We start from the raw sequence: 14149 nt of genomic DNA, 5'->3' as shown, positions 1-14149 counted from the left end.
ATATGTCCAACATAGAATTGCTTTGACCTTTTCCAAATTTGCTGTCGAAGGGTAGATAACAATATAAAAATTGTGGTTTTATTTTCCGGTAAAACAGCCGTTTCAATTTGAGGGAACAACCTAACTACATACTGCGAGTCAGAAAATAAATTAAAAGCCTGATCTGAAAACTCTTTGAATGCCTCTATCACGGCTGTTAATTCTGCTTTCTGGGCTGACATTTCCCCAGTATTTAAGACCCTTTTTGAAGTCTGGGTGACAATAGCAGCCTTTCCATTAGAAGACCCATCCGTAAACACCAGCATTGCCCCCTCGATAGGGGAAACTTGATACCTTTCTTGAAATATTACCGGATGTCGTGAGAGGAAATTTAATAAAGGACTAGCAGGTAAATGGTGTAAAATTTATCCCGGATAATTACCAATGGCAATCTGCCAGTCTTCATTTAATAACAGAAGGGCATTTAGTTGCTCTTTATTATAAGGCACTATGATTTCAGATGGTTCTTTTCCAAACATTTCAATGCTTCTATGTCTCCCTTTAATTATTAAAGTAGCCACTAATCCTGGATAACAGGCCACAACCTTTTTGGCTGTGACAGGTAAATGCAACCATTCTAGGGGACCCTCCTGCCATAGCACCCCTGTAGGGGCCACAGCTGTGGGCAACACTATAAACTGCCATGCCATACTATAATCTAGTCTCTTAATATAATTTTTATCTAAAGCTTCTTCTACCTTCATTAAGGCTTCCCTGGCTGCAGGTGTCAGCATTCTAGCAGAGGTGGGGTCTGGATCCCCTTGAAGAATGTCAAACAAAGGCATAAGATCAGAAGCAGTCAACTTTAAAAAGGGCCAAATCCAATTTATATCCCCTAACAACTTTTTTTTTTCAATTTTTTTTTTTATTTTTATTTTTTTTTTAATTTTTTTATTAGTTGGAGGCTAATTACTTCACAACATTTCAGTGGGTTTTGTCATACATTGATATGAATCAGCCATAGATTTACACGTATTCCCCATCCCGATCCCCCCTCCCACCTCCCTCTCCACCCGATTCCTCTGGGTCTTCCCAGTGCACCAGGCCCGAGCACTTGTCTCATGCATCCAACCTGGGCTGGTGATCTGTTTCACCATAGATAGTATACATGCTGTTCTTTTGAAACATCCCACCCTCACCTTCTCCCACAGAGTTCAAAAGTCTGTTCTGTATTTCTGTGTCTCTTTTTCTGTTTGGCATATAGGGTTATTGTTACCATCTTTCTAAATTCCATATATATGTGTTAGTATGCTGTAATGTTCTTTATCTTTCTGGCTTACTTCACTCTGTATAATGGGCTCCAGTTTCATCCATCTCATTAGGACTGATTCAAATGAATTCTTTTTGACGGCTGAGTAATATTCCATGGTGTATATGTACCACAGCTTCCTTATCCATTCATCTGCTGATGGGCATCTAGGTTGCTTCCATGTCCTGGCTATTATAAACAATGCTGCGATGAACATCGGGGTGCACGTGTCTCTTTCAGATCTGGTTTCCTCAGTGTGTATGCCCAGAAGTGGGATTGTTGGGTCATATGGCAGTTCTATTTCCAGTTTTTTAAGGAATCTCCACACTGTTTTCCATAGTGGCTGTACTAGTTTGCATTCCCACCAACTGTGTAAGAGGCTTCCCTTTTCTCCACACCCTCTCCAGCATTTATTGCTTGTAGACTTTTGGATAGCAGCCATCCTGACTGGCGTGTAATGGTACCTCATTGTGGTTTTGATTTGCATTTCTCTAATAATGAGTGATGTTGAGCACCTTTTCATGTGTTTGTTAGCCATCTGTATGTCTTCTTTGGAGAAATGTCTGTTTAGTTCTCTGGCCCATTTTTTGATTGGGTCATTTATTTTTCTGGAATTGAGCTTCAGGAGTTGCTTGTATATTTTTGAGATTAATCCTTTGTCTGTTTCTTCATTTGCTATTATTTTCTCCCAAAAAAATATGGAACGCTTCACGAATTTGCGTGTCATCCTTGCGCAGGGGCCATGCTAATCTTCTCTGTATCGTTCCAATTTTAGTATATGTGCTGCCGAAGCGAGCACCCCTAACAACTTTTGATAATCATTTAAAGTAACCAAATTATCTTTTCTAAGCTGCAAAGGTACATGAGTAACTGTTTCATTATTTAGGATTCTTCCCAGATATGTTATAGGCATATTCACCTGGATTTTTTCAGGGGCCACCTTTAGGCCCCAGCGATTCAAAGTCTCTTGTAATTTAATCAAAACTTCCTGTAAATAAACCCTATCCAGGTGTGCTAGCAATATATCATCCATATAGTGGACTAGATAGACATCCCGATGTTTCTCCCTGATACCTTGTAGGGCAGTGTCCACAAACTTTTGACACAACGTGGGACTATTTTTCATACCCTGGGGAAGAAACTTCCATTGAAATCTCTGATGAGGTTGTCTAAAATTTTCTGAGGGAAGACTAAAGGCAAACCTTTTTTTTTTTTTTTCTCTTTATAAAAAAGTATCAAATTTATTTCAATATCTAGTTTCATTTTTAAATTAAAGCTACTGGACAATTTTTTGCAATTTAAAATTCATTATCAGAGGTGAGGAAAACATTAATAAGATATTAATTATTGAAAACAAAATTATCAACCATGCATTTAAAAAAGCCATGTTAAAGAGGAAAAAGTTCCAACTATACTATTTAACTGAAGGAAATATCCTTTACCTCTTTATTTCGAACATTCTCATTTTGACATAATTTACACCTTTTTCACACAATTAATACAATGCAAACAAAATTTTTCCAAATGTGAAGACTTTTGTTATCATTTATGACACATGACATAACTGTAACTCTTTAAAAGTTCCTTAAAAGAAAGTTGAAATTTTAATTTTCACCATGAACCTGTCTGATCAAAAAGTAAAGGACATCACCACCACATGAATTAAAACAAAGAATAGAATAAAAAACAAAAGTGGTATCTATATAATCAGCAAATTATCTGATAAGACATGTTAACTACTTCACATTTCTACTTAGCAACAAGTGAGAATAAACTAGTTCCAAGGTACTACAGGTTTGGCATTTTTGCTCTTAAGCTTTAAATCATACTGTTCCTCTACTCAAGTCATCTCTAAGAAAATGGCAGTATTCATAAGTAGAAAAATGATTATATCCGGTAGGTGGTATTCTACATAATTAAGATAACAAGAAAATTCTTTATAAGATTAGATTTTTAAAAATGCAGACTATCTGGTAATTACCATTATCTCAAAAGCTAAAGTAAGAAAAATACAGAAAATAGAGAAGTACTCATTGAATAATATTATTTTGCTTTGAGGAAATGAGAAATGATTCTATTCCAAGAAATAATGATAAGAGATGTAATTAATACACCATGTATCTTTTAAGCCAAACCATGCTTTTCTGCTCAGAACAGCTCTTGATTTTTACATTCTTAATCTCCTCTGTCCAGAACAGGACCACATTTTAAGCCATTATTTGAATAGAGTTCATAATCTAAAGTCACTTTTCTTCACAGGATGTTTTCATTTTAGTATTCATACATAAGCTGCAAAAAGGCAAATGAAAGTCAGTTAAAAGAATCTGTAGCATAATAAATGCCAATTTACAGTAACTGTCAACAGACTTCTATACTGAAGCCGAAAAGCTGCTACAGTACAGGTGAGAACTGACATGATTCTTCCATAGACTCAGACTTCGTTTCGTAATACTGTCATAAGATCCAAACAGAAACCTTAATGGGTCCTTTCAAAGATGCATAATTTTCTGAACAATTTTCCTCTGGACACACAGCCTGTTCATTCCTTCAATCCTTTTTTAGTCGTTTAGCTTTTGCAATATTTTCTTGACGTTTTTGTTTCTTCTTTTGCTCCTTTTCCCTGGCCTCAATCATCTTGGCCAATTTCCAAGACAGCACAGCACTTGCTAGAAACAATGGAGTCAGAGCCAAAATAACTGTTGTAAGGAAGCCATATGGGTCCTTTGCAGCCCATTCCACAACATACTCAGCCCAAGCCTTTAAATCAAACATCTTCGTGGAGGCTTATGCTTGAGTAGTGATCTCTAATTTTGTCCTGGGATTATCAGCCAGTCACAATTTCAGATGACTTTTGGTTAGCTGTCTTCTTTTTTAACTCTACCAACACACTTCTGAGAGAAGGCTTAAATTCTATATACTCCCGTGCACCTCAATTTCGGACTCTAGGTGCAAGCGCCCTCCACACTTTAAGGAATAAATATTATTCTTCTTCCTTCCGAAAAGGATCCACCAGGCATGATCTTCGGATCAGACCCGCAAGGCGCCTGAAGGTGAGGGCACCTCACAGCCATCCGCACTGTCCTTTCCTGTGTTTTCCCCTCGCTCACCCTTCCTCACCCTACCTGGTGGCCCGCGGCGGGGGCCACGCTTCCCCGACCCTCCGCCTCGGCGAGCGCGGGCCCGGTGGGGCTCGAAGAGCCGGCGGTCCCCGGGAATCAGAGGTCATCCCCGCTACACCCTGGGCCGCCGGCACCGTGGCCACCTCCGCTGAGCACCGGGGCAAAACCGCGGCACCGACCACCACCCGCCTCCCCTACATCTCGCCAGGGACGACGGGTTCAGACCCCCCAAACCTTTTTTTATCTTGAGGGTCTAAGGGAATAGTAAAGAAGCAATCTTGAAGATCAATCACTATAACATTGTAACCTTGGGGAACAGCCACAGGCGAGGGAAGGCCAGGCTGTAAGGCTCCCATATCTTCCATAGTGGCATTTATTGCTCTTAGATCTTGCAAGAGTCTCCATTTCCCCGATTTTTTTTTTTATTACAAAAATTGGCATGTTCCATGGACTATTTGAAGACTCTATATGTCCAGCCTTTAATTGTTCTTCCACTAATTGTCATGCTGCTGAAAGTTTTTCTGAATTTAAGGGCCATTGTTCCACCCACACCGGATCAGGAGATTTCCAGACTATGGGGTCAGCAGCGAGAACAATGGCCTCTCCTATAAATTTGGATATAGTAAGCCTTGTCTCTCTCTTTTTATTTTTGGGACAACTGGTTCAATTTGTCCCTCTTGATCTTTACCCAGACCCATAAAAGGATTATAATTCATCTGTAACATCTGTGCAGCCACATTTTCATCTGGGCAATACAGCAAAACTCCCATCTGAGCAAGAATATCTCTCCCGCAAAGAGTAAAAGGTAATGAAGGAATCACATAAGGTTGAAAATGTCCTTCGCAGTCTTTATCTACATACAAAGGTAAAATTTGTGAGCTCTGTCACTGAAGGTGCTCTCCCAATGCCGACCAACTCATTAGTTGTGGTTTGAGTTGGCCAAGCACTAGGCCAGTCATTGCCCACAATACAGGAAACGTCTGCTCCCGTGTCTAGCAGGCCAGTCACATTTTTACCATTAACTAGGATTGTTTTCATAGGTCTTTTTAGAGTAACTTGTGTAACCCAAAAGGCATAATCACTTGAATCAGATCCCCCGTCTTGACGCTTGGCAGCTGAAGCTGCTTTTCTTATGTCAGCATGACAAGGTAGCATCAGCAACTGAGCTATTCTCTGTCCTTTATAGATTTGAATAGTCTTAGTGGGGGGAGACACCATTATTTGAATTTCACCAGTATAGTCTGAGTCTATGACTTCTGGAATCACTGTGATCCCATGTAAGGACGTGGAGCTCCTGCCTATTAACAGTCCCATCGTTTCTCTAGGCAAAGGGCCATGAACACCAGTGGGAATTTTCACAGCAGGGGAGTCAGGGTTAGTATTGTTGTGGCGGTGGAATAGAGGTCCAGTCCTGCACTCCCTAGGGTTGCTCTGATGAGTTCTGTGATGGGACGAAGGGTATGAATGGGTTTAATGTCGTTGCCCCAATAGTTGTCGGGGCCTGAGGCTGGCCCCTCAATCTGTTTCCCGACTGTTGGCCAGAAACTAACAAGGTTCCGTTTTTAGGGAACTTGGATCTACAGTCCTTGGCCCAGTGGTATCCCCTCTGGCAGCGAGGGCAGGGGGCCCTAGGAAGATTGGGGGCCATAACTGTGGAGGTAGAATTTAGCAAAGGAGTATTGGTGGCCTTTTGAGGGCAGGCACGGCTGAAATGTCCCATCTGACCACAGGAAAAACAGGTTTTATTTCGATTAGTATTTTGTCCCTGACTATTTGAGTGGCCCTTGTGAGGATTGTCCTTGCCGGCAAAGAAGGAATGTATTGCTTGTTGATAAGAGCTACCCTTTATAGCTGCAGCTATGGCTACGCCCTGCATCATTGCTGGCCCTACATCTGCGCACTGCTTAATATACTCTCCTATATCTCCAGACTTTCTTATAGGGTGAAGTAAGGTCTGGCAGATAGAATTTGCATTATCAAATGCTAGCTGTTTTATTAAGATCTCAGCTGCTCCATCGCTAGGAGTGACCCTGTGGATTCCTTCAATAAGTCTAGATATAAAATCTTCATATGGCTCTTCTGGTTTCTGTTTTATGTCAGATAGGGAAGAGGTTAATTCTTTTCCTTGAGGCAAGGAATGCCAGAGAGCACAAGCTGTCACTTGTTCTAGAGCTTTTCTATCTAAATTCATTTGATCTCTAACTGATTGAAATTCATTAATTCCTGCCCGCATTTCTTGCACAATATATTTTGGACCATATTTATAGTTATCCCTAGCTAGCTTATGGGCCAAATCTTCATATTCAGTTCTCTAAAGTAGATACTGTCCTCCAGATAAACAAGCCTTAGCAACTGCCCTCCAATCATATGGGGTCATCCATCTAGCTGCCAAAGCATCTAATAATGTTAAGGTATATGGGGCTGTAGTTCCATATAAGGAGCAAGCCTGTTTGAGTTCCTTAATCAGTTTAATTGGAAGGGGTTCCCAAGTGGGGCTTTCTTCATCTGTATCATATAATACAGGAAAGCAAGCCTCAAGATAGGGGTCAAAATCATCCTCAGGCCTTGAAAGCACCCTTCTTTGTGAAAAACCTAAGGAAAGGTCTTTACCCCTATATGGAAGGGGAGGCATGGGGGGTCGAAATCGCTCTATGCCTCTTTTATCCCGTTCTACGGATACTTTAGGGTTTTTAGAATTGGATTTTACAGAAGGCCTAGTTGGAGATTATCTCTTAAACTTTTAGGAGCGTCTTGGGCAGAAAAAGGCCAATCCTTATCAGAATGATAACGAGTTTCTGCTTTTTCTAAATCTCCCTCATCTTGGGGTGAAAGTTGTTTTTCTTCTTCATCCCTACCTTCTGGATGACTATCAGTGTTCATAGCAGCTAACATCTGTCTTAACTGTTGATAGTTCGGTTGGGACCCATCATCGTCTTCATTTCCCTTAACTTTTACTTTTTCGGATTCGTGAGTCAGATCTAAGGCATCTCTAATCATGCCCCACAGGGAGAAGGTATCGGTGGGCACCTTCTCCGGTCCATTTAAAGTATAATAATCTCTTAACTGTTTTCCCACCTTTTCCCATGTATCTAAGTTAACGGTGCCCTCTTCTGGGAACCAAGGGCATTGTTCCTGTACAAATGTGAAAAAGGATTGAATGTTGGCCTTTTTCACTTTAATACCTCTCTTGTTCAATAGTTGCAATATCACTCCAATAAAAAGTTGCCTTTCTTTTGACTCACTGTTACCCATTTTTGTTAGTAATTAGAAGAAGAAAAAGGAAAGGATCTGTAGGGAAGAAGGAAACTGAAACGTACCCACTTTCCTCACCCTACCTATCTTATGCAGGGGGGCCTGCAGCGCCCTAGTGAGGTCCTAGCCATCCCGAAAACTGAAAAGTGGGGGGCTTACCTTCGGGTTCCCTGTTCGTGGCGCCACTTGCCGGGGTCCAGCCTCAGCAGGATCCAGGGGGTACCCTCAGGATGAACGGCATAGGCGAGAGAGAGAGAAGACACGTGAGACTAGCCTTGATAGGGCCAAGTCTGTGTTTTACTTTTTGACAACCGGTTTTATACCCTTTCACAGAATGGTTTCAAGGTACAAGATGCTTACTCATGATTACACAGGATTAGCATTACATAATTTTGTTTTTTAGGAAAAGTAGGATTTTTTGCTTTCTAATTCTATAGTAATTCTTAGCACATGATCTTCTGGCCTTGGGGCCATTAACATTTTATGCAGGTCAGGTGAATGTAAACCTGTTTTCCGTTTTTATGGTGACCTTAACTGAATGGTAGCAGTCTTATAGGGAAATAGTACAGAGTAGAATTATATCCTTGCTAACACAAAAATTAACCCTTCTGCAAAAGTTGTCAGTTGCATTTATCTAAGAAGTTTACCCCATACAGACTTTGCGGCTTCAGTGAGGCAGCCTCTGCCTAGCACTCCTGGCTGACAATTAACAACAATCTCATTGTTACCACACTAGGGCTAAGTCCTTATTTCTCTAGATCTTAAACTATATTAACAATGGTTTCTATAACACTACCTTAGCACATTAAAAGCAAAACACAGCAAGCAAATCTCAACCCAATAACCACCTATAGAATAATTTTCCTTATGTTTTCTAATAGGACTCCTTTACCCCTTAAAAAGGCTCTATGTCTATTAGGGCTTTTATATAATCAGCTTCTTTATGCTATTTTATGATTAGGATATTATAAGCAATCATGCATATTAGTACCAAGAGCATAAATGCATTTGGCTAACAAACTACCAGCAAAGGAGTTTAAATTAAAACACTCCTTTCACCCTGAATAATCTCATAAAATACCACCACCTGGGAAACTTATTGATTAAAGTTCTAAATTGATTCTTATTTGGGAAGAGATCAGGGAAGGCCTTCCTGCCTGTGTCACAGAAATTAGGGCGTAGTCTATTGAGGCAGGCATCAGAAAGACAGATCATCTTTAAGGTGAGTGCCGGGGGCAGCTTTTCGAAATCCCTGAAAACCTGATCCGCCTTGCCCGTCAGGTTTTCTCCCTTATGGCCTTGTTAGGGGTAGGGTCTCGTGTGTTGGCTCCCAGCACCATCTCTTTCAGAATTTTCCACAGTTTATTGTGATCCACACAGCCAAGGCTTTACTGTAGTCAATGAAGCAGAAGTAGATGTTTTTCTGGAATTCTCTAGCTTTTCCAATGATCCAGCGGATGTTGGCAATTTGATCTCTGGTTCCTCTGACTTTCCTAAATCTAGCTTGAACATCTGGAAGTTCTCAGTCACATACTGTTGAAGCCTAGCTTGAAGAAGTTTGAGCATTACTTTGCTAGCATGTGAGATGAGTGCAATTATGCTTTAGTTTGAACGCTCTTTGGCATTGCCCTTCTTTGAGATTGGAATGAAAACTGACCTTTTCAGGTCCTATGGACACTGCTGGGTTTTCCTAATTTGCTGGCATAGTGAGTGCAGCACTTTCACAGCATCATCTTTTAGGATTTGAAATAGCTCAGTTGGAATTCCATCACCTCCACTAGCTTTGTTCATAGTGATGCTTCCTTTTATCCTTATCCGTCAGAAGGCAGACAGAATGAAAACCACAAACTTCTCCAATCTTCTAAAAAAAATCTTTAGCAGTTTATTTATTCGAATCTAGATCTAGAGGATGAACATTTGTACGTTATATTTGGTTGTTCTAGGACTTTCAATAAATGAAAGTCTCCTCCTTCCTTTTTAAACCATTTATTTGTTTAAAATGTGGGAGGAGTTAGGTGGTTTGTCTCATAGAAAGTCCTATGTCTTGTGTTGAGAGCAGGAGTCCACAACACCAATACCAGGACCAGTACCAGTCCTTGATCTATTAGGACCCAGGCCACAAAGCAGGAGGTGAGCAGCAGGCCAGTGAGTGAGGCTTTATCTGTATTTACAGCTGCTCCCATTGCTCTCCCATCACCCCCAGATGGGGCAGTCTCATTCCAGGATAACAAGCTCATGGCTCCCACTGATTCTGCATTATGATGAGTTGAATAATTATTTCATTATATATCACAACATAACAAAAATAGAAATAAAATTCAAAAGAAATATAATAACCTTGAATCATCCAGAAATTACCCCCTGCACCCAGGTCTCTAGAAAAATTGTCTTCCAGGAAACCAGTCCCTAGTGCTGAAAGAGCTGGGGACTGCTGATTTAGGGGACTGCTGATTTAGAGGACTGCTTCTCTGTTCCTTTATTTGCTGCTGCTGCTAAGTTGCTTCAGTCGTGTCCGAATCTGTGCGACCCCATAGGCGGCAGCCCACCAGGCTCCCCCGTCCCTGGGATTCTCTAGGCAAGAACACTGGAGTGGGTTGCCATGTCCTTCTCCAATGCATGAAAATAAAAAGTGAAAGTGAAGTCGCTCAATCATGTCTGACTCTTAGTGACCCCATGGACTGCAGCCTACCAGGTTCCTCCATCCATGGGATTTTCCAGGCAAGAATACTGGAGTGGGGTACCATTGCCTTCTCCAGTTGTAATTCTTAAAAACTGGTAGTTAGATGCAGACTTGAGTTCAACAAATTTTATTGGAATATTTGTAGTTCCAACTGGAATATTTGTATTGGAAGATTTGTAGTTCCATACATTACTTGTGGCATCACTTCAAAAGACATAATTGCTAGTTGCCTCACTTTGATGTGTGCTGAGATAGAGAGGGTCCTGATGTTGCCAACCTCATGCATGCATTATACTTCCCCTTTGACCTTTCATCTTATGGTTTGGTCTTATGGGCTTATGGGCTTCTCTGGTAGCTCAGCTGGTAAAGAATCTGCCTGCAATTCAAGGGACCCTGATTTGATTCCTGGGTTGGGAAGATCTGCTGGAGATGGGATAGGCTACCCACTCCAGTATTCTGTGGCTTTCCAGGTAGCTCATCTGATAAAGAATTCGCCTGCAATGTGGGAGACCTGGGTTCGATCGCTGGGTTCAGTAGATCCCCTGGAGAAGGGAAAGCTACCCACTCCAATACTCTGACCTGGAGAACTTCATGGACTTTAAAGTTAATGGGGTTGCAGAGATTCAGAAACAACTTTCACTTTCACTTATGGTTTTATCATCCATGGATGATCTTGGCCAAGACCCACTGGTTCATGAGGATGTTGCAAAACAGAGGTTTCTTTTTTCTACCAATCCAGAATTTAATTCCTGGATTCCTTCAATGAATAAGAACATTCTTTCAAATCTTTGTAGTTATATGAAATATGCTTCACACAAACAAAGATAGCACTGGAAAACCAGTGCCCAGAATAGTGAGTTGGTACTCTTAGCAATCTGACACAGTGACAAATTAGATATTATCTTTTAACACTTGGAAATGTTGGATTTTTATATATTTAATTTGTTTTATATATTTAATTTGCTTTATATTTTAATTTTATATATTTAATATGTTTAATTTTATACATTTAATTTAATTGTTTAAATTAATATTTAATATTTTTAACATCGATTTGATCTGATGCTAAAATTGTCTCACTTTTGGATTCCTAAACTTTTTATTCAACTCTTGCTAATCTTTGAAGGCCCTCAAATTTCTGGTCCTTCAAGATTCTCAGGCTTATCTTGTTCATTCCCCGGCCCAGTCCTGAAATTGGTCATCTCTTCAAAACTCCGTGGACCCTCAGGTGGGAAATGGAATTTAGAGGCCCCATGATAGACCTCTGGATAGTCACTGTAATCCCCGGCCCAGTCCTGAAATCAGTCATCTCTTCAAAACTCCATGGACCCTCAGGTGGGAAATGGAATTTAGAGGCCCCATGATAGACCTCTGGATAGTCACTGTAACCAAGTCGCCATCCCTTCTTAGGCTTTTCAGTCGTCAGAGCCAGGAAGTACAGATTTCTTTAAAGAAAAGAAAAATAAGGAAAATAATTAAATGGTACAAACTTATGTTATCAAGTTTTAGGCTATAGGGCCCTTACTTAACATTTTGCATTTTAGACTTGAAACTTTTTTCTATCCACTGAAAATCTTGCTTCAGAACATTAGCACTAATTACTGACTTGCTTTAACCAATAACACATATATGATATTTTCACAATAACAAAAGCAACATCACCAACAATAAGGTGGTGGATAGTCTCAAATATTTTGCTTTTTTGTTTTTGGTTTTCTTTTGGATGTGAGAGAGTATTTTTTTATTGTCTTTGCCATTAGAAGACATTCCACTGTGAATGTAGAGTCAAATTCTGTGTTTTAGAGCCACTTAAATAATGTTTCTTTGCATTGATCGCTGAGGAAGGCTTTCATATCTCTCCTGGCTATTCTTTGGAACTGTGCATTCAAATGGGAATATCTTTCCTTTTCTCCTTTGCTTTTTGCTTCTCTTCTTTTCACAGCTATTTGTAATGCCTCCTCAGACAACCATTTTGCCTTTTTGCATTTCTTTTCCTTGGGGATGGCCTTGATCCCTGTCTCCTGTACAATGCCACAAACCTCCATCCATAGTTCATCAGGCACTCTGTCTATCAGATCTAGTCCCTTAGATCTATTTCTCACTTCCACTGTATAGTCATAAGGGATTTGATTTAGGTCATACCTGAATGGTCTAGTGGTTTTCCCTACTTTCTTCAGTTTAAGTCTGAATTTGGCAATAAGGAGTTCATGATCTGAGCCACAGTCAGCTCCTGGTCTTCTTTCTGCTGACTGTATAGAGCTTCTCCATCTTTGGCTGCAAAGAATATAATCAATCTGATTTCAGTGTTGACCATCTGGTGATGTCCATGTGTAACAACAGACTGGTTCCAAATAGGAAAAGGAGTACGTCAAGGCTGTATATTGTCACCCTGCTTATTTAACTTATATGCAGAGTACATCACGAGAAATGCTAGGCTGGAAGAAGCACAAGCTGGAATCAAGATTGCCAGGAGAAATACCAATAACCTCAGATATGCAGATGACACCACCCTTATGGCAGAAAGTGAAGAGGAACTAAAAAGCCTCTTGATGAAAGTGAAAGAGGAGAGTGAAAAAGTTGGCTTAAAGCTTAACATTCAGAAAACTAAGATCATGGCATCTGGTCCCATCACCTCATGGGAAATAGATGGGGAGACAGTGGAAACAGTGTCAGACTTCATTTTGGGGGCTCCAAAATCACTGCAGATGGTGATTGCAGCCATGAAATTAAAAGATGCTTACTCCTTGGAAGGAAAGTTATGACCAACCTAGATAGCATATTAAAAAGCAGAGACATTACTTTGCCCACAAAGGTCTGTCTGGTCAAGGCTATGGTTTTTCCAGTGGTCATGTATGGATGTGAGAGTTGGACTGTGAAGAAAGCTGAGTGCCGAAAAATTTATGCTTTTGAACTGTGGTGTTGGAGAAGACTCTTGAGAGTCCCTTGGCCTGCAAGAAGATCCAACCAGTCCATCCTGAAGGAGATAAGTCCCGGGTGTTCATTGGAAGGACTGATGCTGAAGCTGAAACTCCAGTACTTTGGCCACCTCATGCAAAGAGTTGACTCATTGGAAAAGACCCTGATGCTTGGAGGGATTGGGGGCAGGGGGAGAAAGGGACGACAGAGGATGAGATGGCTGGATGGCATCACCAACTCGATGGGCATGTGTCTGAGTAAACTCCGGGAGTTTGTGATGGACAGGGGGGCCTGGCGTGCTGCGGTTCATGGGGTTGCAGAGTCGGACACAACTGAGCGACTGAACTGAACTGAAATAACATTTTGTTCTGTGCAGTCGTCACCAACTTGATACACTAAGGCTAATTTGCTGTCAATTGTTCTCAACTTCTACAGATGTATTTACTTATTTTTGATCCTGTAACGCGTTTTCTTGGTTGCAAAGTCAAACTATAAAACAAGAAAAATCACTTCTGTCCCTGGCCCTCATCCATATATTATATTTTCAGTAGGTTTAGGCTTATTCTTCCCCTTTTTCTTATTGAAAATAGACATATATGTGTATGTAAAAGCAACAACTGTAAGCACTTTTCTGGTACCTCTTTTTCAAAAAACTAAAAACAGGGTACCCTGAGGGTCTCACGCATCCCACTCCTCCCTCCATCCACATCATACCCAGGTGCTGGGATGCCCTGTGCCTTACTCCATACTCCCCAGTGGAAGGTCAGTTTGGGTATATTTATAATATTTTGCTTTTACAAACAGTGTTGTAGTGAAGAGCTTGTGCATATGGTACTTGTATTTTTGCCAGTGTATTTTTGGGATAGATCCCTAGAAGTAGAATTGCTAAGTTAA

The 14149-nt window shown here is 40.7% G+C and overlaps 1 protein-coding gene and 1 non-coding gene across 2 annotated transcripts; both read right to left on the bottom strand.

Annotated features, from left to right (window-relative positions):
- Window positions 1-1980: 1980 nt before the first annotated feature.
- LOC122677540 lies at window positions 1981-2087 on the bottom strand. Its single transcript, XR_006335827.1, has one exon. It is a non-coding gene; the product is annotated as a U6 spliceosomal RNA (small nuclear RNA).
- Window positions 2088-3428: 1341 nt separating this feature from the next.
- LOC122674294 (small integral membrane protein 15) lies at window positions 3429-4152 on the bottom strand. Its single transcript, XM_043872513.1, has one exon. The coding sequence runs from the start codon at window positions 4058-4060 to the stop codon at window positions 3836-3838; it is 225 nt and encodes a 74-aa protein (XP_043728448.1). The 5' UTR covers window positions 4061-4152; the 3' UTR covers window positions 3429-3835.
- Window positions 4153-14149: the final 9997 nt, after the last annotated feature.

This window comes from Cervus elaphus, chromosome 2 (assembly GCF_910594005.1).
Source record: "Cervus elaphus chromosome 2, mCerEla1.1, whole genome shotgun sequence".
NCBI lineage: Eukaryota > Metazoa > Chordata > Mammalia > Artiodactyla > Cervidae > Cervus > Cervus elaphus.
This window is presented reverse-complemented; position numbering and strand designations above follow the sequence as displayed.

Coding starts and splice junctions, on each gene's coding strand:
- LOC122674294 (XM_043872513.1), bottom strand. CDS start 4,060: ATGTTTGATTTAAAGGCTTGGGCTGAGTATGTTGTGGAATGGGCTGCA.